The 23,101-nt window shown below is 36.4% G+C and overlaps 2 protein-coding genes across 5 annotated transcripts in view; both read right to left on the reverse strand.

Annotated features, from left to right (window-relative positions):
* The window catches only part of tead3b (TEA domain family member 3 b), a 33,321-nt gene extending 24,615 nt beyond the window's left edge, over positions 1-8,706 (reverse strand). For 2 of the 3 annotated variants that reach the window (XM_053498752.1, XM_053498751.1), the window contains exons 1-2: positions 8,533-8,706; positions 8,035-8,111 (exon numbers count right to left, since the gene is read on the reverse strand). The gene's annotated coding sequence lies outside the window, so the exon portion shown is untranslated. The remainder of the gene's footprint in view (positions 1-8,034; positions 8,112-8,532) is intronic. The other variant, XM_053498753.1, reaches the window with a different exon arrangement.
* A 1,509-nt stretch (positions 8,707-10,215) lies between these two features.
* LOC128526823 (tubby-related protein 1-like) lies at positions 10,216-22,687 on the reverse strand. Of its 2 annotated transcripts, none has more exons than XM_053498990.1 (13): positions 22,574-22,687; positions 20,817-20,940; positions 20,580-20,693; positions 20,359-20,493; positions 17,212-17,322; positions 16,887-17,027; positions 15,262-15,347; positions 14,200-14,367; positions 12,259-12,371; positions 12,072-12,180; positions 11,862-11,960; positions 11,381-11,552; positions 10,216-11,122 (listed from the first exon to the last, which is right to left on the reverse strand). In XM_053498990.1, the coding sequence occupies exons 1-13, from the start codon at positions 22,586-22,588 to the stop codon at positions 10,989-10,991; spliced, it is 1,521 nt and encodes a 506-aa protein (XP_053354965.1). In that variant the 5' UTR covers positions 22,589-22,687; the 3' UTR covers positions 10,216-10,988. The 2 variants fall into 2 exon arrangements, with proteins under 2 accessions (XP_053354965.1, XP_053354964.1); XM_053498989.1 differs by having other exon boundaries at positions 12,259-12,374; positions 22,574-22,686.
* Between the last annotated feature and the right edge of the window lie 414 nt (positions 22,688-23,101).

Consider the following 23,101-nt stretch of genomic DNA (forward strand, 5'->3'; position numbering starts at 1 on the left):
AAATTTTATGGCCATGCCGTATAATGAATACTCAGACAAATTCATCACTGTCCTCCTCCTTGTGTTTGGGGTGCTGTGATGTATAGAATCTGTAGCTTGAGTCAAGAGTGGGAAACCCTTAGTCACAGGTCTGTTCTGGAAATGGTGGGAATTGAGGCTCAGCTGGGAGTTTTATGTTTGACCCACAAACATGGGATGAAGTGTGAATGACTCACACAGCCAGACATGCTGATAAAGATTCACATGGATTTCATCCGGCAGTGCTAGGAACAGACATGACTCAGTAATGCTCTGGCTTTTCACTCAACAGACAAAGCAGGTAAATAAAGTAGGTTTTGTATTCATCCATGCTGTCCAAAGTTTACAAGTTATAAATGTAAGACAATCTTTGAAAATATATCAATGTACGATTTATGTTTATCAAAATGGGGCTAGGATCTAGATTTAAAACTAAATTTAAGGGTTTAAAGTTTCGTTTTTTGTGTCTCTCAATGAGTCATCCTATGAATTTCAGGGAGTCCTCAAACTGTTGACAGAGTAAGGGGACTTTCCAGCGCAAACAGATGATTCCACTCATCGAGTGAGCTCACGGCCCATCTGCGAACTAGTTTTCCCTGATGGGCCACTTTTTTTGGCGGGAAAACATTTGAGAAAAGGATCATATGCAGAAAGGAGATTGTTATATACTTCTGACTTTAAAAGATGAGCCATGCGGTTAAGAACTTTAACCAGCTTTTTTCCCCACCTCAACTCTCCCTTTAACTCTCCTTTAACTTAACATGCGGAATCCAAACCTCAGAAAGAGGACAGCAGTTATGGGAGAGTGGGAGCCATTTATTATAATCAGGGCTTAAGTGAACGCTCATTCAGGTCACAGCCTGATAAGACCGGACCATTTGGGGGGAAAAAATAAATACAGTAAATCAACATGCAAGATGCTAGAATTCAAGGCACATTTGCTAAGTTAACTGTATTTACTGTGTAAGCGTTTGAAAGAAAAGATGTTAGGCTAGATCAGGCTCAGAACATACCCTGCTTTTCCTGTTCAGGATTAGAAAGAACACAAGTCTTCTTAGGAACTGTTACAAATAGATCATCCACCCAGTTTAGTTCCATGGTAGCCCCTATAATTATACACCCTTGTTTCAATCATTGTACATCATTTCATTTTATCATTTACACACACGTGCGTACACACACACACACACACACACACACACACACACACACACACTCTTGAGAGAACAACAGGGCTGGACAAGTGCAGCAGCAGCTGCTCTTTCAGGTCAGTTTACAAATACACACTCAGGACTGAAAGCAGAATTGACCTCCTCTCCACAAAACGACATTGAGCTCCAAAAACCAAGTTCCTAAGATTTAGGAATCTACACTGCCACTCACTCTCTTTTTTTTTAATCTGGAAAAAAAAAACAGGAAGGCAATTATACGGCTATGCTTAAATAACTCCTTAATAAAATGTTGCCCTTACTCAAACAGTGGCGGCTGATAACTTCTAATGTAATTCTTAATGGCAATGCGAGTTGAACATCATACAGTAAACACTTAATGATGCACAAAGGAGGCATTCAAGTGCATGAAATAAACAAACAAGGCTGGATGTGTATAACAGTATGTGCTTCCGGAGGGCTGTATTTTTGGTAACACAACCTGAGGCCACAAACACACACCATTGCTCTTTTTACCATAAAATGTTTGGGGGGGAGGTTTTTTTTTGAAAATTGAGGAACTGCAAAGCCTCTAGTTTGAGTCACTCACCAAAACTGTGGCTATAGTTAAATTGTTTTTATATAGTATAGTATAGTCTATAGTAGTATAGTATAACATTTCAGTTGACGTCCTAAATATATACAAACCACATTTAGAGTCAATCTGATTTAACCCGCTGGGACTTTTTCGTGCTTGGACACTAGTGCTGAGCCTTGAGCAGATTATGCAAATAAGCCTGTGCTCTACTGATTCAAAGCTTGAAAAAGGTTTTACACAATCACCTTTCTAACACCCCTCCAGAATTGATTTAGGATTGTGCCTGACTTCCATACAGTTTGTCTTTCTCACTTTCTTTCTGTCTGTGTTTAAGTCTAATAAATGCTCCACAGCTCCACTCGAATGGCTTCCTCCTACTTCCGCTCTGGCTCGACATTCAGGAAACAATCAGAGCTGAGAGAGACAGAGAGAGTGTGTGAGTGAATGGGTAGTGGGGGGAGAAAAAATAAAGAAAGAGAGAGAGCTGTGCAACTAGTCATCTTGTAACAATGTAAGTTACACAACACAATGTTTTCTCCATTTGTTCTTCTTCAAAGCAAAAGATGCAGATGGGACTCTCGGATGAATTAAGACTTCTTGATCGTGAAGTTACAAACTGTTTGGAAGAATCAGCGTGTATGGAGGGTTCAGCTTGCACACACACTCTCTCATTCATGGCAGCTGTAATCCAACCAGCAGAGGAAAGACTGACACAGGGTCTGGCGTGCGGGCCAGAAGACTTCCGCGAACTCCTGATTCAGCACTTTCTTCGGAAAGTCTCCAGGGCAAATCTGCGGAGCAGCATTCACTGCCTGACTTGGTCATTTAGTGGCTAGGCCAGGGGTTGCTGCCAAACCCCATGAAACCTGAAAGACACGCATAGAGAGGAGAGCATCCTGGTTCTCCCCCTTTTTATTGTTTCATTTGTTTAAAGATATATAGAATATTGGATATCCTTTCAATATACAGATTGCCTTTTGTATTATGTATGTATGTATTTTAGAATTGTCTTTTGTTTGCAGAGTACTCATTACTATCACACTAGCATTTTCTTTTTTTGTTACAAATGTATACGCTCATTATTACAGTATCTTCAATGATTAAGTTGCTCTAAATAAGAACTCCTGCTATAGGCACCACTTGGAAGCTATTACAATTAAAGGACAGATGCAGCATGACGTGAAAGGTTCTAACCTAACTTTCCAGATTGCAAAAGAAATGCTTATGCTATTTTTACCTCATTTATAATACTTAAACAACTGTTCATTTTCTACCTTCGGGGGAAACTCACTATATATTGTAATGTTCTCTGTAATAATTACAGCTTTAAAAACTGACAACTGTCACATGAACCCACTACTGACCATTGTTAAATAAGCAGCACAGGTGTATGCACGTGTGTGTGTGTGTTCGCAAGTGTGTGCGTGCGCAAGTGTGTGTGGAGGAGTTTTACCGGTTTGCAAACTTCAACACGCTGCCGCAAAACAGTTGGTTTCAAGAACAACTGGAAAGTTCAGCAACTTCAGTCTGACAGAAACAAAGGCTACACTGTTCCAGCCAATGAACTGCTCCTCCCCTGGAGTTGAAAGGCCAGAGAGAAGCCAAAAAAATCTTATCTGCCAATGCCTTGCACAGGAAGCACATGTAAACAAGTGTCTGAAGAGGACGCATTCATTTTCATCTCTTAAAGTAAACATTTTTTTTTTCAGAGACACTCACTCCATCACAATTAATAAAGCATTGTGACATAGTATGTTTTTGCCAAGTTGTTAATTGTAACTATTAAAATTGAACGTGGGGGAAAAAATATATATTTTTTTGGGGGGGGGTATATTAAACATTTCCCTTCTCAAATATTTGCGTGGATTGAAATTGAGAGCCAGCAATACACTGTTAAATCTACACAGCAGTAACACAATTAAGCAGGAGTGATTAGTGTGTCTTGTCTCATTTTCTCATACGCTCTTTCTCTCTCTCTCTCTCTCACACACACACACACACACACACACATATTTGTTCAGGCCTGTGTTGACAGCTGGGTAAGTGGCCACCATTTGGAGGGCTACTTCTGAGGCTGGTGCTAAAAGGCTGCCCCAGTCTGTGCAAATGGACAGGCCTCATTACGCCCTGGGCCTCTAACACAGGCCAGTAAAGAAGTTGTCAACTGGCCAGCAACATAAACACACACACGCATACATTATATATATATATATATATATATATATATATATATATATATATATATATGTAATTGTAATTATATATAAATAAATAAAGCACAAACAGTCTGGTCTCACTAATCAGGATTTGCTCTTAAAAAAGGAAACATTTCTGATATCTACATATTTGGGTAGAATTTATTAATATCAAAGCCTGTAATTAAACAACGCTCATAAGTGAAAGGTGATGACCACAACAAGCAAATCAACTTAATTTCATTGCTAAGCAAAGGCACATTTGGTAAGCTGAAGTTTTGCTACAGCAACAAATGTTATCAAGAATACTGTCCTCAGTTATTTGGAACATTTTATCAAGTTTATCAAAACATCTGACTGTATGTAATATTTATTATCAGTTTAACAAAACGTAACAAAAAAAAAACGTAACAAAAAAAAATATATATGCGTTAAAAAACAACTCATTAGTCTTTCTAGTTCTGTAACTGTTCTGTATAGAACCCGTCTGTAAACCTACAGTATTTGCGAGAGAGCTTAAAAAGGAAAAGGCTTTAAAAATGGATTGTCCATATAATTTAATTGGACATAAACATCACTCCACTAATAGAGAGTAATTCTCCATAGGAACAAAGGGAGATCATAGAAAACAAATATGTTGTAAATCAAAATAAATGCCTGGCAGCCAGATCAAAGATAACAAGCAACTTATGAATTTTAAAATGTGGCACAAACACTGAAGCAAACCTGTCAGTGGAGTACTGTTAATCCACCCCAGATTTATTCTTCCCTTCAACATCTAATATTAGAAGTTGTATGCCAGGCCATTCACAAGATGTGTTACATCTCAACCGTTCCACGGTTCACTTGAGTTGAGGGGCCTAAGCGAAACTGATTTGTGTTCTGCTCATAAGTTAAATAATTTATGCTTCTTTTTAAAAGGTTTTATCATTTTCTTTAAAGTGACACACTCTGCCAATTAACATTTTGGTCAAGGTACTGATAAGATATTAATCAGTATTAGGGTATAATTCTCATTTTTGTAAAAAAAAATCCTAAGTTAAAAAAAATAAAATAAAAAGGTTTTCAATAAGACGGATGTCTTATAAGAAAACAGCCAGAAAATGTCAAGGAAAAAAGGAAGTATTTCTTTAATCTTTTTTCATGATACTCCAGGCCTAATTTAAAAACAGAAAGCAGATAGCAGTTGAGTTACAGTAGCTATAATAAAAAGAAAACATGGGCATATATGGGCAAACTATTTAAAAGTTTTTTTTTTCAACTATTATTAACCACTTCAACTAATTTTTACTTCTACTTTGTCTTTACAGTAACTTAATAGAAGCGAACATTATGAAGTTATAGCATAGAGAGATGATAGTGATTTCATTTCATTACAGTGGTGGACATAAACACCACCAAATTATTATATTGTGTTCTTATAGTAATCAGCTTAATTGACAGGTTTCTTTGAGTGAGTTGTCTTAATTCAAACATTAGCAACTCAAAACAGGTAGGCCCACGAATAATTTGAACTCATAGGTTTAAATAGCAGAAAACGTAGGATTGAACATTTCTCTAGATCTAATAAATAAATAAATAAATAAATAAATAATGATTATAATAATTCAATAATCTTCAAGGAAATGCCCCTAATTTTTTGCTATTTATTATACAGATAAAGTTATGCTTACATAATATTTTATAACCCTGATTTAACTTAAATTGCTTAAAAATGAATAAATAAATTGCCTTTAAATTCTGCACTAAGTTGTGCGTATCGATTGTTAAAGTGACTCTTCTCATGTCCTGAGTTAAAGGTAATTTCCTAACACACAGCATTTTGGCTGGTAACTTGTGAGACAATGCCTGCAGAAGATACTTTTCCAGTCTTACCGGCTAAGTAAATAGCAGGGTTAACCTGGGCTTTGACCACTTTTAAGAGGCAGAAACCTTTTCTAGAGATGACAAGCAGTGTTTCTAAATGGCAGTAAATTATAAGATGCATAAAAGTATGCGGCCTAACCAGAACAGGCAGTCTGGGCTGAACCGGGAGGAATGAACCTGAATCACTGCATTCTGTTCCTTTAACAAATCTGCCAATGGATGATACTGTTAACCTCAAGAGAAAGATTTATGTAAATTCAAGGAAGGAAAATACAGAAGAAGAAGAAAAAAGAAACATTTAATCTAATATGTAAACTAATAAAGACTACTCAAATTGCAATTCATTTTTAGGTATACCATGTTTAAACTTTACCAACACTTCAACACCTTAATCTCTTTGGTATTAATGCATTTAATCCACCTATTCATAAATTTCACACATTGTTTACACAAGTGTAAAAAAAAAATTCAACTTTTTGGGCAGATGTTTACTAAAAGTACAGTATTTTACTTTTTAAACTGCCCAGTAACAGAACGCATTTTATTCAAATTATTATTTAACTGTCAAGTTGATTTTGTTTACAGACCTTTATTTAAAACCGTGGATAAAAAAAAAAATTAATTGATGTGACCAATCAAACAAGCTAATAACTAAAAGCTTCATATTAAATATACGGTGGAATTGTGATTTCAACCACTGGAACAAACTTTACAAATTGCTGACCCCTGGCTATGCTTCTTGGATCCCTGGATCCAGTCTAAAATCCATGGCTCTGAAGGACAGCTTTGTGTTGGCGAGAATGCCCAGACTGTCCGGAGCGTAGCAGAGTGTCTGAGCCTGAGCAATCTGCCTGCATGGCTCTGACTGCACCATGCTGTCATTTCATCTGTTCATGTGAGAAACACCAACAAACTGAGACAAGAATCTTTGGGACTCTAGTGGAGGGCTGCCATAGGAAGCAAGTCAATAGGAACGAACAGATAAAATCTACAGTAACGCCCTTTTTAACGTATGGCCTACCAGGCACGAAAGTTTTGGTCACATCCATCATTGTTCAGATTTTTTTATTTAATGCGTCTATAACGGCTTTTCTCTTGAATGTTCTGATAAACTCTACAGAAGAAAAAAAGTGTTTAGCTCGCTGTTTTCTCCACTCGTGACCATAGCTCAATTTGAAAATGTAGCAAGCGGTATGAAGGCTTTAAGCTCCTCCTACGTGGCACAATCACATCCTGTCATATATCCTTAAAATTATATAGCTTGCTTTGCATCAATATGATATACATGTCAATTTCCCTTAGAGCTATTTAAACATTAAAAACAAAAGTAGAAATACCATTTTTTTAACCATTTTATCTCCTAATAATATTCAGAAGCAAAACATAATTATAAAAAAAATCCTGTTTCTAGATGACCTGCATTCATGAAACATTCACCTCTCTAATGACAAGGATACAACAGTGATTTCAAAAAATGTTTGTATCATTGGAATGTTATACAGTAGTATTAGATCAGTGCATGGTATTTTCTTTATCTAACAAGAATGGAATGGAATTCCAGCAACTTTTTAGGTATGGAGAGCATCTTCTCAGTTAAATAAATAGTGCAATGTAATCACATTGCATGACCATTTTGCTGTGTGTATTTTATTAAGCATGCAAATGCATGCACATTTAATTTGACACTGCAGCAAGTGACTTAATTTTTACATTTTTGGATAAACATCTATTATTTGAAACAAGTACTAATATGCACATTATCAATAATCTGGCAACAGGTTGACTCTGATCATATCTTTAAAAAAGATCCAATTCACCTGGAGGCTTTTGTTAGTTTTCCTAAAACGATGGTGACATTTTTAATAATTTTCCACAGCAAATGTCCCTGACACAGACACGAGTCTTTCAGATGACAAGTGCATCAATGTGGTATGTGTCTGTCTGTTTTGCTACAAATTATTACAATTGATTGCTTTATCAAAGTAAAACAATATCATACATCAAACAAGGAGAGATACAACATAACCAGTCTCCTTTAGAAAGATAAGCAGTTACATTGTAAATCTGAGCTCTCTCTCTCTCTCAGTAAATAAACATCAATCCAAAAACAAGTAAATAAATAAATAAATAAATGAAAGTCTGAAAAGTGTAAAAGTGACAGTAATGTGCCGGTGGAAAAGGTTAGAGAAACACTAGAGACGCCCCTTACCCGAGAACGCAGTGGTTTCAGTCTGAGGGAACTGTCTTCCCAAACAGCTCGCCTTGTCCTTCCTTTCCTTGGCAGTCCTAAATAAGAGTAAAAACTCTTTTCTTATCCTCAGAAGTAACTTTAAAGGAAAACAATCAATAACTCTGTATAAAAAGGATAACATTTCGCTCGTTGTTGCTAAAGCAAATCTAACACCGAGAGGCGATCTGAGGTTGAGCAACGGGCTACAAACACAGAATTTTAAATTAGTATAAAGTTTAAAGTTTCCCGCTGTCATAAACTCCATGGCTTTTAGGCATGCAACACACACCAACACACTCTCTCTCCCTCTACATAGCATATCCATTCGCAAATCTCTTCACCATCCCACCCTATGCGGGGAGCTCCGTGGAAAAATGCAAAATATGACAAAGATCTGAAGACTTCGCGAGAGCGGCACGAAAACTCCAGCAAAACCGCTGGGAGACAAAGGGAACGCGCTGCTCCGCCAATACTCACCTTTAACTGGGGGAAAACGCGTCTAGATGTGCCGCAAAAAGACGAAATATCATTAATTAAACACCTATTTCTTGCCTGAGCCGCTTATTGTTTTCAGTAATATTTCTCCTGGTTTGACAGTAAAGGTGGAATGCAAGGTATGGGTTTGGTATGAAATTCACGCACTTCACTAGTGGAGAAAAAATGAAGGAGGGGGGGAAAAGTTGAAGAAGGGGCGGAGTCCGTGCTGGGCGTCAATCATCAACTTTAAGGGCGGGCACTTCCCACAAACCACGCCCCTGACATTGAGAAAACGCGGCAGACGCTTTACTGTACTTTTAATAATAACAACAACAACAATAATAAACAAAAAATATTATTTAATTTCAGGGCTACAGTATTTTTTTTTTATCAAATCCAAAGTCACACTGAGTACATTTTGCTTATAACACAGTTTACTCCCTCAACTAGCTGAATAAACTGAGGTAAAATGTAGCCTGCACAACCTACAATAAAGACAGAGTACAGAGCATGTGTTTAATAGCACAGAGCTTTACATTTAAATAGTAACAATCCTGCACACAGAGCTGATGTGAGCGCTGGATGAGTTTGTACAGAAGCTCTGTGAATGAAAGTAGCGGTGTGAGCAGCTCCCAAACCCTTAGAAGGACAAATTTGTCCAGGAATTCACTGAGAATTTGTCAGCATTCCAGAGTAATGACTAAGCACTGAAAGTTCCTCACGGTTTGCCACTTTGTCTCAAGAGAGCTAAGCAGTTAAACTTAATGATGTAATGCTTTGGAAGAAAGCCTAAAATAAATATATATTCTTAACTTCTTTCTCTTTTTTTCCCTCACAGTTCTCCCCCTCACCCTTACAGAAAACTATAGCTCCGTCTGTTGGCTGAGCTTTAAACCTGCACCCCTGAAATTCACCTTAAGCAGTAGACTTTTGTGTAGGAAAAAAAAGTCATGACTATCATTCATTTATATTAATATATTTTTTATATTATATATCAGAATATATACTGTTCCTACAGACAGACAATTTTGGGTGCACCACATTTTCAAACAGTTAAAATCACCTCCATGCAGAAGGGATTAGTTTAGGAGAGGAGTGATTCAGTGATTTAGTGACTCCTGAGGGTGCCTTTTTTGGCCCACTGATATTACATTTACAAATATTGCATGCATGGAAATAAAAAAGTAAACAGCATTTTAAACATAAAAAAGTGTCATTTTAAATTAAAACATAAATCCAAAAAATACATTTTATCAACCAAATTCAATGTAGCTCATAAGAAAAACTCTTATTTCAGTTATTCTGTTTTATTGACTCATAAGATCTCTGTAAACATATACACTTGTTCCCCATATTAAAGACTAAAAGCAAATTATGCATTTTAAAATATAGTGTCTTAAATATCCTTTAATACTGTATCTTTAATATTTTTAATATTTTTTTTTAAATAAAAATAAGGACTGAGGAACAATATTAAGAAATTAAGAATGAAAGAGGATCCAAAGACATGCAGATTAGACTAATTGGTGTTTTCCAAATTGGCTGTTGTATGTGAATGAATGTGTGAATGTGTGTGCTTGTGTGCCCTAGGCTCCAGGCCGGCCTGACCGTGTACAGGATATGCAGTATAAAGAATGAGTGAGAGTAAGTGAAAAAATTTTTAAAGAAAGACAACATGGAGGGTAGGGATTAAATATTTTATGGAAACATTGTTCTTTCATTTTCTCCTATCCCTTCCTGAATTATGAAGGAATATGATGTCTCATATCCATAAACACAAATGATGATATAATAAAACATTAAAAAGGCAATAAAAGCATACACCTACATATTATACATACACACATATGCCCACACACACGTATACACGTACACAGGAAAAGTTCCAACGTATATAGATATAATGACATTGATTAAAAGATGTGCAAAATAGAAAAACAACGAAAACAAATACTGAGAATGCATAGAATATCAAAATTGACAGTTTAACAAGACTCAAGCAATCATATTCCACTTTCATGACTTGAAAAGGCAAACAAAATATAGTACTATTATTTATTCTTACTTTTTCTAATATGATACTTTAAAAATATGTATGGTTAAAATAACTATAGCATACAGTTTCCTGATGCGTTCAAAAATTCATGTCATAGTTCTTCTCTCTTGACACATTCCTACTCTGACAAATATCCAATTTAGGTAAAATACAGTACATGACTTGTTATATTTTTTGATGTCTTAATATGTGGTTCAAATTTAAGGAACAAAAACCCTGCACTTGTTTTCTTGACAAATCTCCATGTCTTAAAAGCGGCATTCAGAATGTGTGCTACCCGAGATTTTTATTGATGTTACTATTTGAGCATAGCAGGTGAGAACTGGAGACATTTAATGAGTTTTTTCAGGGACATACAGAAGTCGAGTAATAAAACGTGCACTTCTGTAGTTTGAAGCTGTCACTCACAGGCAATTTTGCCATCAAAGCTGGAGAGAGCAATAGCAAATGCCTGTACTGCACACAGAGGATAGTTGTAGTCCAGGGTGAAGGCATCATCTGCAACTCTCCCAAACTGCATCACTATGTAGTCCTCTACAATCACATGACATACACTTACTGTTACATTTAATTATATTACGTTCATTGTCAGCATACAGCTAACTCATGACATAAAAAAGTGATTATGACTATTTCAAAAGTTTTAGTTCATAAAGGTTTACAAAAAATAATGCATTTTTATGTAACATTGGTATATAAAACATAGTTGCAATTTGCAACATTTTCATCCAAGAGGTAATGTTATCATGTCATTGCACACACAAATTAAAATAAGTTATTAGTTTTGCTTACGGTCTTTGTTGTGTACAATCTGGAAATTTTTCACAGAGGCTTGTGTTACTCTGCCATTAAAGTTGAGCACATGAGACGAGGTCTCCTCATTCCACACAGGTGTCTTATTGCGAAGCTCTATCAGATTGTCCATGTTCCTGTTTTGGTGTCGAGTCAGAAGGCCATCATTGTCCTGCAAAGCATGAGATTATTTAGAAGTTCAGGTCAACGTAAATATGGTATGATTAAATATTTTATTTATTTATTTATTTATTGTTATTTTTAGGAAATCTAAAATATTAGTTGACTAAATCAGTGTGCATGGTAAAATTCAGTATTACAATTTACATTCATTGTCAGTTTAAATTATATGATATTGAGCATTTTGCTTTTAGTGATATTGTAAATGGTACAGACAACAGAGGGGCAGTGAAAAACAAAGTAAAACAGCCATATGATACATTTATCTACCTATTTACTTATTTATTTATTTACTGCTTACACTGCGCGGCCGTATGGGCACTCGTTCTCCATCTTTGTCCATGCCAGGGATAATGACAGTCATACGCCTTGGACCCTTCATTCCCAGAACATTGGTTTCCTGCAAGGCAGTCAGGAGAAAATTCGCATCTAATAAAAACACCTTATCCGCAAATTAATATAATATCTACTCAAAGTTGATAAAGTCTCTAATAGTAGCATATGATCTTACATAAATAATGGCTGCTAGCTCCTGCCTTGCATTCGACATATCAGGAAGTGCACGGTCAGGGTGAAGTGCATTATCAAATACTGTGAATTTAGTGCCCATCAAATTGGACCTGAAATGACAAAGATTGAACTAAAATTATTAGCAAATAATCTAAACTGCAATCACTGAGAAAGCACCTGTAACTTACCTTAATTTTCCTATGTAGTTTTCACCCCCCCTGGAGAGATCAGTGGGGTCAACTGAAATCAAGTAGTTGGATGTTGTGCTCTTTTTGCGTTTTCGCCCCGCCAGCAAAAAATCCTGCTTTTAAGATAATAAAGTTTTTAGCCTTTAGGACCTTTAGCAATATACTGTTCAATAAGCTAAGATGTATATAGTAATTATATTAGTGTAAACAAATTAATCAGAGATGCAAGATGTTAACGCTGTAAGCTTCTGACACTTTAGGATATTTAGATCAATTAAAAAATTGAAACATTTGTTATATTTCATTTAACCAAATTTTTTAACCAACTTATTTTATTGTGTATTTTATACAGTAAAACCTTGAATTGTAAATATCTTGGTCTGCAAGTGTTTTGCAAGATGAGAAAAAACTTTTTATAAACTTTAACTTGATAAACAAGCGAGGTCTTGCATTACGAGTAGTACATATACGCTTAGTCTGCTGATGACTGGTTCTTCTCTCTCTTGCACTGCGGGATTGAAAGTAATCATCTTCCATGGTCAGTGTCAGTGTGTATATACATAGAAAAAATGTACTGAAATTTATTTACAAAATGAGCTCTTGCCTGCTACAGGTCTCAAAAAGTTGGGACGGGGGTATGTTTAGCATGGTTTAGCATCTCCTCTTCTTTTCAAAACAATTTGAAGATGTCTGGGCATTGAGGTTGTGAGTTTCTGGAGTTTTGGTGTTGGAATTTTGTCCCATTCTTGCCTGATAAGGGTTTCCAGCTGCTGAAAAGTTTGTGGGCTTCTTTGACATATTTTTCATTTAATTGACGCGCCAAATGTTCTCTATATGTGAAAGATCTGGACTAAAGGCAGGCCAATTCAGTACCCAGGCTCTTCTAGCTGAAGTATGTGGTTTGCATTGTCCTGCTGAAATGCACAAGCCCTTCTTTGAAATAGATGTTGTCTTAGACCTTTATATACCTTTTAGCATTCTTAGTGCCTTCCAAAGCATGCAAGCTGCCCATAACGTACATACATTTATGCACCCCATACCATCACATATGCTGGCTTTTGAACTGAATGCTGATAACACCTTGGAAGGTCTCCTTCCTCTTTATCCCAGAAGACACAGTGTCCGTGATTTTCAACAAGAATGTAAAATTTGATCTTGTCTAACCATAGAACACTTTTCCACTTTAAAACTGTCCGCTTAAATGAGCCTTAGCCCACAGGACATAATGGCGCCTCTGGACCATGTTCACATACAATATGACTTCCTTTTTGCATGAGAGAGCTTTGTTTGGCATCTGCAGATGGCACAGCGGTTTGTGTGGTTATGTGGTTTCTGAAAGTATTCCTGGGCCCATTTAATAATGTCAATGACACAATCATGCCGATGAATGATGTAGTGTCTGAGGGTCCGAAGATCATGGGCTTCCAAAAAGGTCTTTGGCCTTGTCCTTTACGCACAGAGATTTCTCCAGTTTTTTGAATATTTTAATGAAGTTATGCACTGTAGATGATGGGATTTGCAAAGCCTTTGCAATTTGATGTTAAGGAATGTTGTTTTCAAAGAATTTTGCAGAATCTTTTTACATGCTCTTTCAGAGATTGGACAGCCTCTACTCATCTTTACTTCTGAGAGACTCTGACTCTCTAAGATATCTCTTATATCGCTAATGTTCTCCCAGCTGAATTTTTTCAAATTCAAATTTTTCAGCCCTTTGTTCCCCCCAACTTTTTTGAGACTAGTAGCGGGCATCAAATTTAAAATGAGCTTATTTAGTGGATAAAAGTGTAAAACAGTTAAAATATTTGTTACACCTTCTATGCTCTATTGTGGAGAAAATATTGGCTCATAAGATTGGATATATATGTATGGTTTTGTAAAGTATTTTGTGTGTATTCCATGATTAATAACAAGTATTGATTATTTGTTTTGTTGTTTAAGTACCTTCTTTTCATTGTCTAGATGAAGGTAGTAAGTAGGGTAAAGGCCCCGGTCCATTCCTCTTTTGTCGCGGGTCACTTTACATTTCACTGTGACACCCTGCTCTGCTGGCTGAAGGACAAACTCTTCCAGGTCATCAAACTCAATGACTGGTGAAGGGACTCGTTCCTCCTTTTAAAAAGTTAAGATAGAGAGAAAGTTTCATATCTGTCAAACGATTACATGCAAGGTTCATAAGATTCTCATCATAGTTGAGCCAAGTATTAAACATGTCCTTGCAACTGACAGTAGACAGAATGACAATAGGATTTTTCTCATGCTTTCATTATGTGTCATGATAGGAAGAAAAGACTGGCTGGTTATATGACAAGGTTGGATGCTTTCTTCCTTTTGTTAAAGACACAAGGCTGTTTATCTCCATTACTGCTCAAAAGTTTAAGATACTTTTTTTTTTTAGTTTATACACTTTACAACAATACTGGGGATTTCAAAACTATTAAATAACACATATGAAATTAGGTAATTATGTAACAACAACAACAGCAACAGTCAGTTGTTATTTTAAGACACGGAGGTCAGCCTTTCTGGAATAGTTCTTGCAAGAACAGTTTTGTCAAGGGCATTTGCAAAACACAAGCACCATGGTGAAACTGGCTCCCATAAAGACCATGCAAGGAAATCAAGACCAAAACTTATATCTGCTGCAGAGGAGAAGTTCATTTAGAGTTACCAGCCTCAAAAATCACCAATTAACAGCACCTCAGATTAGAGGCGTTATGAAGGCTTTACAGATCATGAGTATCAGATACATCTCAAAATTAACTGCTCATAGGAGATTATTGCATATTTTAAATGCCTTCCGCATTGCTTTACCATGTAGAAAGAAATAAAAATCAAGAACGATCATGGAGTTAGAAAGTGATCCCAAACTTTTGAGTGGTAGTGTAAATTAAAAGAGAAACAGCAATGGCGGGCTTTAAACATATGCATAAGGATACGTTATGAATAAAAATTGTACTAGATAAGGATTTTTAGTCAAACGATAAAAGTGACTGACCACTTTACCTTTTTCCCTTTTTTTCCTTTCCCTTTTTTTTTCTTCTGTATTAGCTCAGACCCTGAATCATCACTTTCTTCTGCTTTTGCCAGACCTGATAAAAGAAATAATGAATCCATACGCAAGTACAGTATAAGCTTATCAGAACAAACCACTACAGTGGGTATAGAAAAGGATCACCTTCTTTAAAATAATCAAATTTTGTTGCTTTGCAGCCTAACATTAAGACAGTTTTTGTTTTATTCAGCTGTATTTACTCAGTGCTACTTTTAACACCCAAGTGTAAGATATAACACAAACATTTTAGGAAAAAAAACTGAAAAAAAAAACCCAGAAACACTGATTTGGAAGTAGCAAAAAAAAAAAAAAAATTTAAGTCTAGGCTCTGACTGGGCCATGAAAAACATTCACTTTTTTTTTTTTTTTCAAACACTTTGTGGTAAGTTTTGCTGTGTGCTTTGGGTCATTGTCATGTTGGAAGGTAAAGATTATTCAAATAGACAACTTTCTGGCAGAAGGCAGCAGATTTTCCTCACTAATTTGACAGTATTTTGCCCCATTCATTTACCTTCTATCCTGACCACAGACACAAAGACACGAGGCAAGGTCTTTAAAAAAAGCGGGTAGTTTTATTGAGTAAATAGGGAAAAAAAGGGGTTTTGAGAAGGGAGGGAGAAAAGAAGGGGAAAAAAGAAGTGAGGATGTGCATGTGCGGATCTGGAGGCAGTGTCCAGCTGGTAGGTAATCAGCTGGCAAGAAATATAGCGGCAGAGTGGCAGAAACGGCTTTCAGACAACGGCTCTCACAGATTCTTCAACAGCACATTCTTAAGTTTCTTTTCTGACTGGGAACGGGGGACCTTACATCAAGGCAGTGGCCTTTTCCCTTTCGGCGACTGCGTCCCTGTGACAAGTGCCATGGACCTTCTCATATGCCACTCTCCTTGCTGCTGTTGAGTGATGATGGTGGCAGGGTGGCGAAGTGAACATAGGCAAACAGCGACTTTCGCATGTTTCTAAATGGTGAGCATTGCAGTTGTGGCCAGCAGACCCCACCAAGCCCTCTTTTGGCGCAGCAACACACGTGACGACCCACGGCTCTCCTGGCTGATAAGGAGGCTCTTAACATTAAGGCAGTGGGCTTTTCCCTTTTGGCGGGTGTGTTGCAACGGCTGGCTTCTAAACGCAACTGAAAGCACCGATACAGCACCTGCGCTCCTTCTGCGGCTGTCTTTTTTTCAGCAATCAAACAACGATGTACAGTCCGCCCATAAGTCCCTGAGATGATTAACATCGCCTCACTAACATGCCACTTGTCACGCCTCAAGCTTTCTCTTAACTTGCGGACAGCTTTTACCAGATATCCGGATCCTGAGCTAAGGTCCACACACCACCTTTTAAAGAGGGAAGCAATCATAAAGTCCATTGATGATGCACAACTTTATTCCGAAGATCTTTTGACAGTGCCTTAGCACGATAGTTGATCGTTTGCATTAGTTGCACTGCCAGGGACTGAAATGCTAAACAAACTGTCTGTTCTCATCTCAGGCTGCACAGCCACAAAACGTGAGTTTTTGTATAAAGGGGGTGATTATTTTCTCTACCCACTGTTTGTACACATGTTAATTACTTACTTTTAGATTTTTTTGATTTTTTGTCCTTGTCCTTTTCTTTATCCTTTTCTCCACCAGCCTGAAACATGGAGCCTGGGTTCGAACTGCTTTTTTTCTTGCTCTTGCTCTTGCTTTCTTCTTCTTCACTGTCTGATTTGGGAACTAATGGCGCAAAATATTGACAAGGTTAAACTAACCATAGACTCAAGTTTTATGTGAAAACACAATTTTTTTGTGGGTATGGGAAATATTCAAGAATTCAATTTATATTGATCTTAATATGTATTTTCTGTAATGTACAAACAGTAGTAAAAACATAAAGGAGAAATTGTATATCGTCAGTTACCTTTCTTTTTACCCTTGGTTGTAGATTTGTCTCCATTTATCTGGAACATAGAGGCCGGCTCCTTCTTTTTGGTCTTACACTTTCCCTTATTGTCTTTGTCTTCTTTTTCATCTAAATGTTCACATCAGGTAATAAGAAACCTGGTTTCTGTACAGACAATTTCAACACATGTCTGGAGCCATCCCTAACTAAAAGTGTGCAGTTTGGATATTTGTGGGGTAAATGGCAATTTTTACCTTTCAAAAGAATTGGATGGTTCACTGACAAAACAACACAACTATACTTTCATACATCTTTCTTTAGATATTTATTTCCTTACCAGCTAGAAATTTATCTGGAATTGACTGAAATGGCCCTTCACCTCTTTTCACCTCTCAGCCATCTGGCAAAAGGTACTACAACATCAGGACAGGTACTGACAGACTTTGGAACAGCTTCCCTCCGGCGGTCAGACTTTTCACTCTTTCTTTCTGGCATGAGCACCTTCTTGCACAATAATAATAATAATAATAATCTTCTGAAATGTCCTCATTTGCCTCTCAAGGCAGCCTTGAAGCCAACATGTACTCATTTATCTATAATTCTTTAACGTCTTCCACTGGTTTGAGATAGTGTTGCTTAAATAATATTACTTTATTATACAGTTTGCAGTAAACTAATATTGTGCATGTTCATTCATATTGTACTGTTCCTTTTAGATAATGCCAAAATTTGGACTTGAAATCATTTTACCTTCATGTAGACCTTGTACTGTTTTGTGAATTGCACTGTCATGCCAAAAGCATCTGTTTTGTCTCACCGTTTAAATCAAGTGGGATGGTAATGCATAGAGGTGCAGTTTAATATACATATATTGTATAAATATTTTTATTCTCCTAACATTAGCTTATGTTTATGTAGTTATAAATATAAACATGCTTATACTGCCCTGACAAGGGGCCAACTAATTAAAAGAATAAAATATAATATTTACACAGTGGGTACGAAAAGTATTTAGACTCATTTAATTTTTTCACTCTTTGTTATATTGCAGCCATTTGCTAAAATAATTTAGGTTCATTTTTTTTCTTATTAATGTACACACAGCACCCCATATTGACAGAAAAACACAGAATTGTTGACATTTTTACAAAAAAGAAAAACTGAAATATCACATGGGTCTAAGTATTCAGACCTTTTGCTGTGACACTCATATATTTAACTCAGGTGCTCCTGATCATCCTTGTGATGGTTCTACACCTTCATTTGAGTCCAGCTGTGTTTGATTGTACTGATTGGACTTGATAAGGAAAGCCACACACCTGTCTATATAAGACCTTACAGCTCACAATGAATGTCAAAGCAAATAAAAATAATGAGGTCACAAGGAACTGCCTGAAGAGCTCAGGGACAGAATTGTGGCAAGGCACAGATCTGGCCAAGGTTACAAAAAAATTTCTGCTGCACTTAAGGTTCCTAAGGGCACAATGGTCTCCATAATCCTTAAATGGAAGACGTTTGGCACGACCAAAACCCTTCCCAGAGCTGGCTGTCCGGCCAAACTGAGCTATTGGAGGAGACGAGCCTTGGTGAGAGAGATAAAGAAGAGCCCAAAGATCACTGTGGCTGAGCTCCAGAGATGCAGTCAGGAGATGGGAGAAAGTTTGTAGAATGTCAACCATCACAGCAGCCCTCCCCCAGTTGGGGCTTCATGGCAGAGTGGCCTGACGGAAGCCTCTCCTCAGTGCAAGACACATTAAAAAACACCTGAAGGACACCAAGATGGTGAGAAATAATATTCCCTAGTCTGATGAGACCAAGATAAAACATTTTGGCCTTAATTCTAAGCAGTATATGTGGAGAAAACCAGGCACTGCTCATCACCTGTCCAATACAGTCCCAACAGCGAAGCATGGTGGTGGCAGCATCATGCTGTGGTTTTTTTTTTTTTAGCTGCAGGGACAGGACGACTGGTTGCAATCCATGGAAAGATAAAAGCAACCAAGTACAGCGATATCCTGGATGAAAACCTTCTCCAGAGTGCTCAGGACCTCAGACTGTGCCGAAGGTTTACCTTCCAACAAGATAATGACCCCAACCACACAACTAAAATAACAAAGGAGTGGCTTCACAACAACTCTGACTGTTCTTGAATGGCCCAGACAGAGCCTTGACTTAAGCCCAATTGAGCATCTCTGGAGAGACCTGAAAATGGCTTTCCATCAACGTTTACCATCCAACCTGACAGAATTGAAGAGAATCTGCAAGGAGGAATGGCAGAGGATCCCCAAATCCAGGCGGAAAAACTTGTTGCATCTTTCCCAAAAAGATTCATGACTGTATTAGATTAAAAGGGTGCTTCTACTAAATACTGAGCAAAGAGTCTAATTACTTAGGCCCATGTGATATTTCAGTTTTTTTTTTAACACTAGAAGCGCTAGTTTTTAGTGTGACAGTGCTTTAGATGGAGCAGATCTATGCTAAAACAATGTAATGACCCCTCCTGAGGATATAAATCTTTATTATTGGGTTTGAATAAATCAGATCTACCACAGCAAATAATAAACTATGCTATGTTATAACCAAAGCAAACACCACGATTATACCCTGTTTCGTTCGGTGTTGCTAGGCAATGGACCATGCGCCTATTTGGGAATGTGGAAATGTGGAAGTGATGTGTGGCCGCTCAATGAGAACTACTGTAAACCAAAGATTTCGGTACCTACACTGGGTGTAACATCTGCATAGTGACAATAAGCAGCTGAACAACCTCACTTTTCCATTTACCTCTGAGAAAAAAAACTGTATTTTGTTTGTTTATATTTAGAATTTTTATAACAGTACAAGAAGATAACAGTTTGGTCTGTGCAGTTAGTGCTCTTGTAGACAATAAATAAATGAATAACACCTTCCAACCTCCTTTCAAGAGAGTGCCATTGTCTTTTGTTACAAATTAACACTAACCTAACACCATTGATCATGAGTTTCAGTTGAAACTATTCTATACAGGAAAATGTCGATGCAGATTTAATATAAATAATATACAAATGTGGCTTAATCGTATTACACTGCTAGAACCTAGATTATCTTACTATTATCTTATTCTTTTACCCATTACTTCTACATCAACACAAGCTAAGAGACACTAAATACTAACCCAGAGCTTACCTTTAGGCTTAGATTTCTTGTCCTTATCTTTTTCTTTTCCATCAGAACTTTCTTTTGAGGACTTTGATTTGATTTTTTTCTGAGGTGTTGACATGTCTCCTTCAACATCGCTATTATCTTTATCATCATTTAAACCTGAAGCATCATAAACAAAAAATATTACATAGAAGACCTTATTTGTAAGAAATTATTATTATTACTATTATTATTATAAAACATACTTTTCTTCTTTTTCTTCTTTGGGTCACTTTTTGCTGTCTTTTTGGGCTCTGATTTTTCCTTGTGTGGAGATTCTTTTTCCTTTTCGGTTTTCTTTTTCTTCACTTTATCACCATCTGTTTAGATATGTTGGTGGCTTTGTCAGTGTTTCATGCTTCAGAATGCCAGACTTACATACCAATGCAGTACAAGGTCTACAATATGTATTAAGGTCTATCTCATATTTGCTTCTGTCTCACTTTTTTGATTGGCAGGGCTGCTCTCTGTTGACAGGTCTCCATTTTTTCTATTTTTGCTTTTCTTGGATTTAGCTTCTGTTCCACTGCCCTCTGTAGGAATAGACTCGGCTTTCTTCTTTTTTGGCTTCCAATGCGTATATGCTAATGGACAGAAACAAATTAATGAGTCACTGCCAGAGACATACTGTATGACGGAAGGATTTACATAGTTTACTGTGTCTACATTTATGTGGCAGGGTAAATCGACTAACAATTAAAGGGTATAACTTACCATTTAAGAAAAAAAGAAATGCAGCAAAAAAACAAAGACAAAAAGAGTTATTTCAATTTGCTTGACTATATTTCCAGGTCAGATGTGATGTCGAGGTTAGTATCGAATGTCTCACTGATACAAACTAACTGAATTCACTTACAGTATACTACATTCACAGCTGTTAAATACTAATAATATACATACTGTATTTTTACAGATACATTATTACAGATACTTGTTTTTATAAAATAAACCATTGTTGGTTTTTATGTCTTTCACTTTGCTTTTCACTCAACTAACAAACTTTAGCCACAAAAATGTTAACGTTGCAAAGTTTTCTTTGTCATCCCATTCAGTTTCACTCTAACCTGCAAATCTGGTTTGGTTTAAAAAAAATAAAAGGAAACAATTACAAATCAAGTAACACTTGACAAGACACCAGTTAAAAGCTTAAATTAAACGCTGTTGTAATAGTAATGTCCTATTGTCAGTCAATATGCACAAACCCCTTGTGATTCTCTCTCTCTCTCTCTGTGTGGTAGAGAGAGAGTAAGAGAGAGAGATCCACTTAAGACACCATTTGAGCAGCATTATAAATACCCTTAACCTCAGACAATCCCCTGCACTATGGGGAACTGACACACATACAGTCATTCAATAAAGCTGTTTAAAAAAACAACAACAACAAACAAACTAAAAAACACATCTTTTAAAAAGGGATAAGTGTTTGGATAGAACATTATTCCTAGAAAATAAATGTAATACTAAATATAGGTAGAAACTAATGGCCAAATCAACCTTGACATTTTTTATTACATTTTATTTTTCAAAAACTCAAAAGCATTAACTTTGGCTTAACATAATATACTGTGTTCAATTTATTCTTGCATGATATTGCTATGATATAATAGCTAGCATCTTAAATTTTTTAATCACATGGCCTTGCCAGTTTCTGGTCTGTTACGTAAGATAACATTACCTATTGTACAATTAGGATTGTGTAAAATTGTCCCTGGTTCACACAGCTATTTGCTTGAAATTTATAACCACATTTACTTATTAGTGAATTCTCAATTTGTTAATGGTAAATAATGACAAATTTTAAATGTTTAAATGCTATATTGCATTATAGTTTTGGTTCGACAATCAGTTTTGTTTTTTCTTAGTTTGCTTGTTTGTTAAATGTTACCATCACTCCCATGAACATTGCTTTATTACAATTTTGTTTATTTTATAATCAGCAATTGGCAAATAATAAGCCAGTAGTTGATATATGCAGCTTTTGCATTTACTGTACTGTATTAAGTCATAAAGACGATTACATTAATAAATTGTGTGTTTCAACAGATTTAAGATTTAAAAAAAGCTGAAAACAAAATCTGCTTTAACTTTGTTAAACATATTAAAACATTAATTTACCTGAGAAGGCCATAAAATTAAATTGTCAATCCCCTTTTCTCTCACAGCCAAACCCCTTCTAAAACAGTGAACAGAACAAACTTACCTTGTCTGAAGACATTGCTTGGTATAGAAATTATCTATATAAATAATTATGCCCACAGGCTCTGTACATGTGTTATGCCTAGAAAATGCTATTGGTACAAAGAGAGGAAACTAATTTAGTGATGAGAGACGGTAGTGCTCTCCTCAATGAATTACCATCAGCAGAAAGTTGCTAAGAGGATTTTCTTTCTGACCCATCTGCTGTGCTGCCACGTGTACACACCAAATTAAGAACAAAGGTGAGTTTTATGTCTCTAAAGGAAGAGGTATGAGACCTCTACTGTTTTTTTTTAAATTACTTTTTATTTGTGCACATTGATCAGGCATATGAAGGTGAAAATGAAGAGCACGTTGGACAATTATCCTACACTGATAATGATATTTAATGTTTCCACTTACATATTTAGTATCATATCACATATCTTGGACTCACATATTTAGTACAATTAGTAAACCTGTTCAGGTAATTTTATACACATAATGTTTGTCTGTATAGCAGGAAAGCATTTTCCAGTGGACGTGCAATGAA

The sequence above is a fragment of the Clarias gariepinus genome, chromosome 6 (assembly GCF_024256425.1).
Source record: "Clarias gariepinus isolate MV-2021 ecotype Netherlands chromosome 6, CGAR_prim_01v2, whole genome shotgun sequence".
Classification (NCBI taxonomy): domain Eukaryota; kingdom Metazoa; phylum Chordata; class Actinopteri; order Siluriformes; family Clariidae; genus Clarias; species Clarias gariepinus.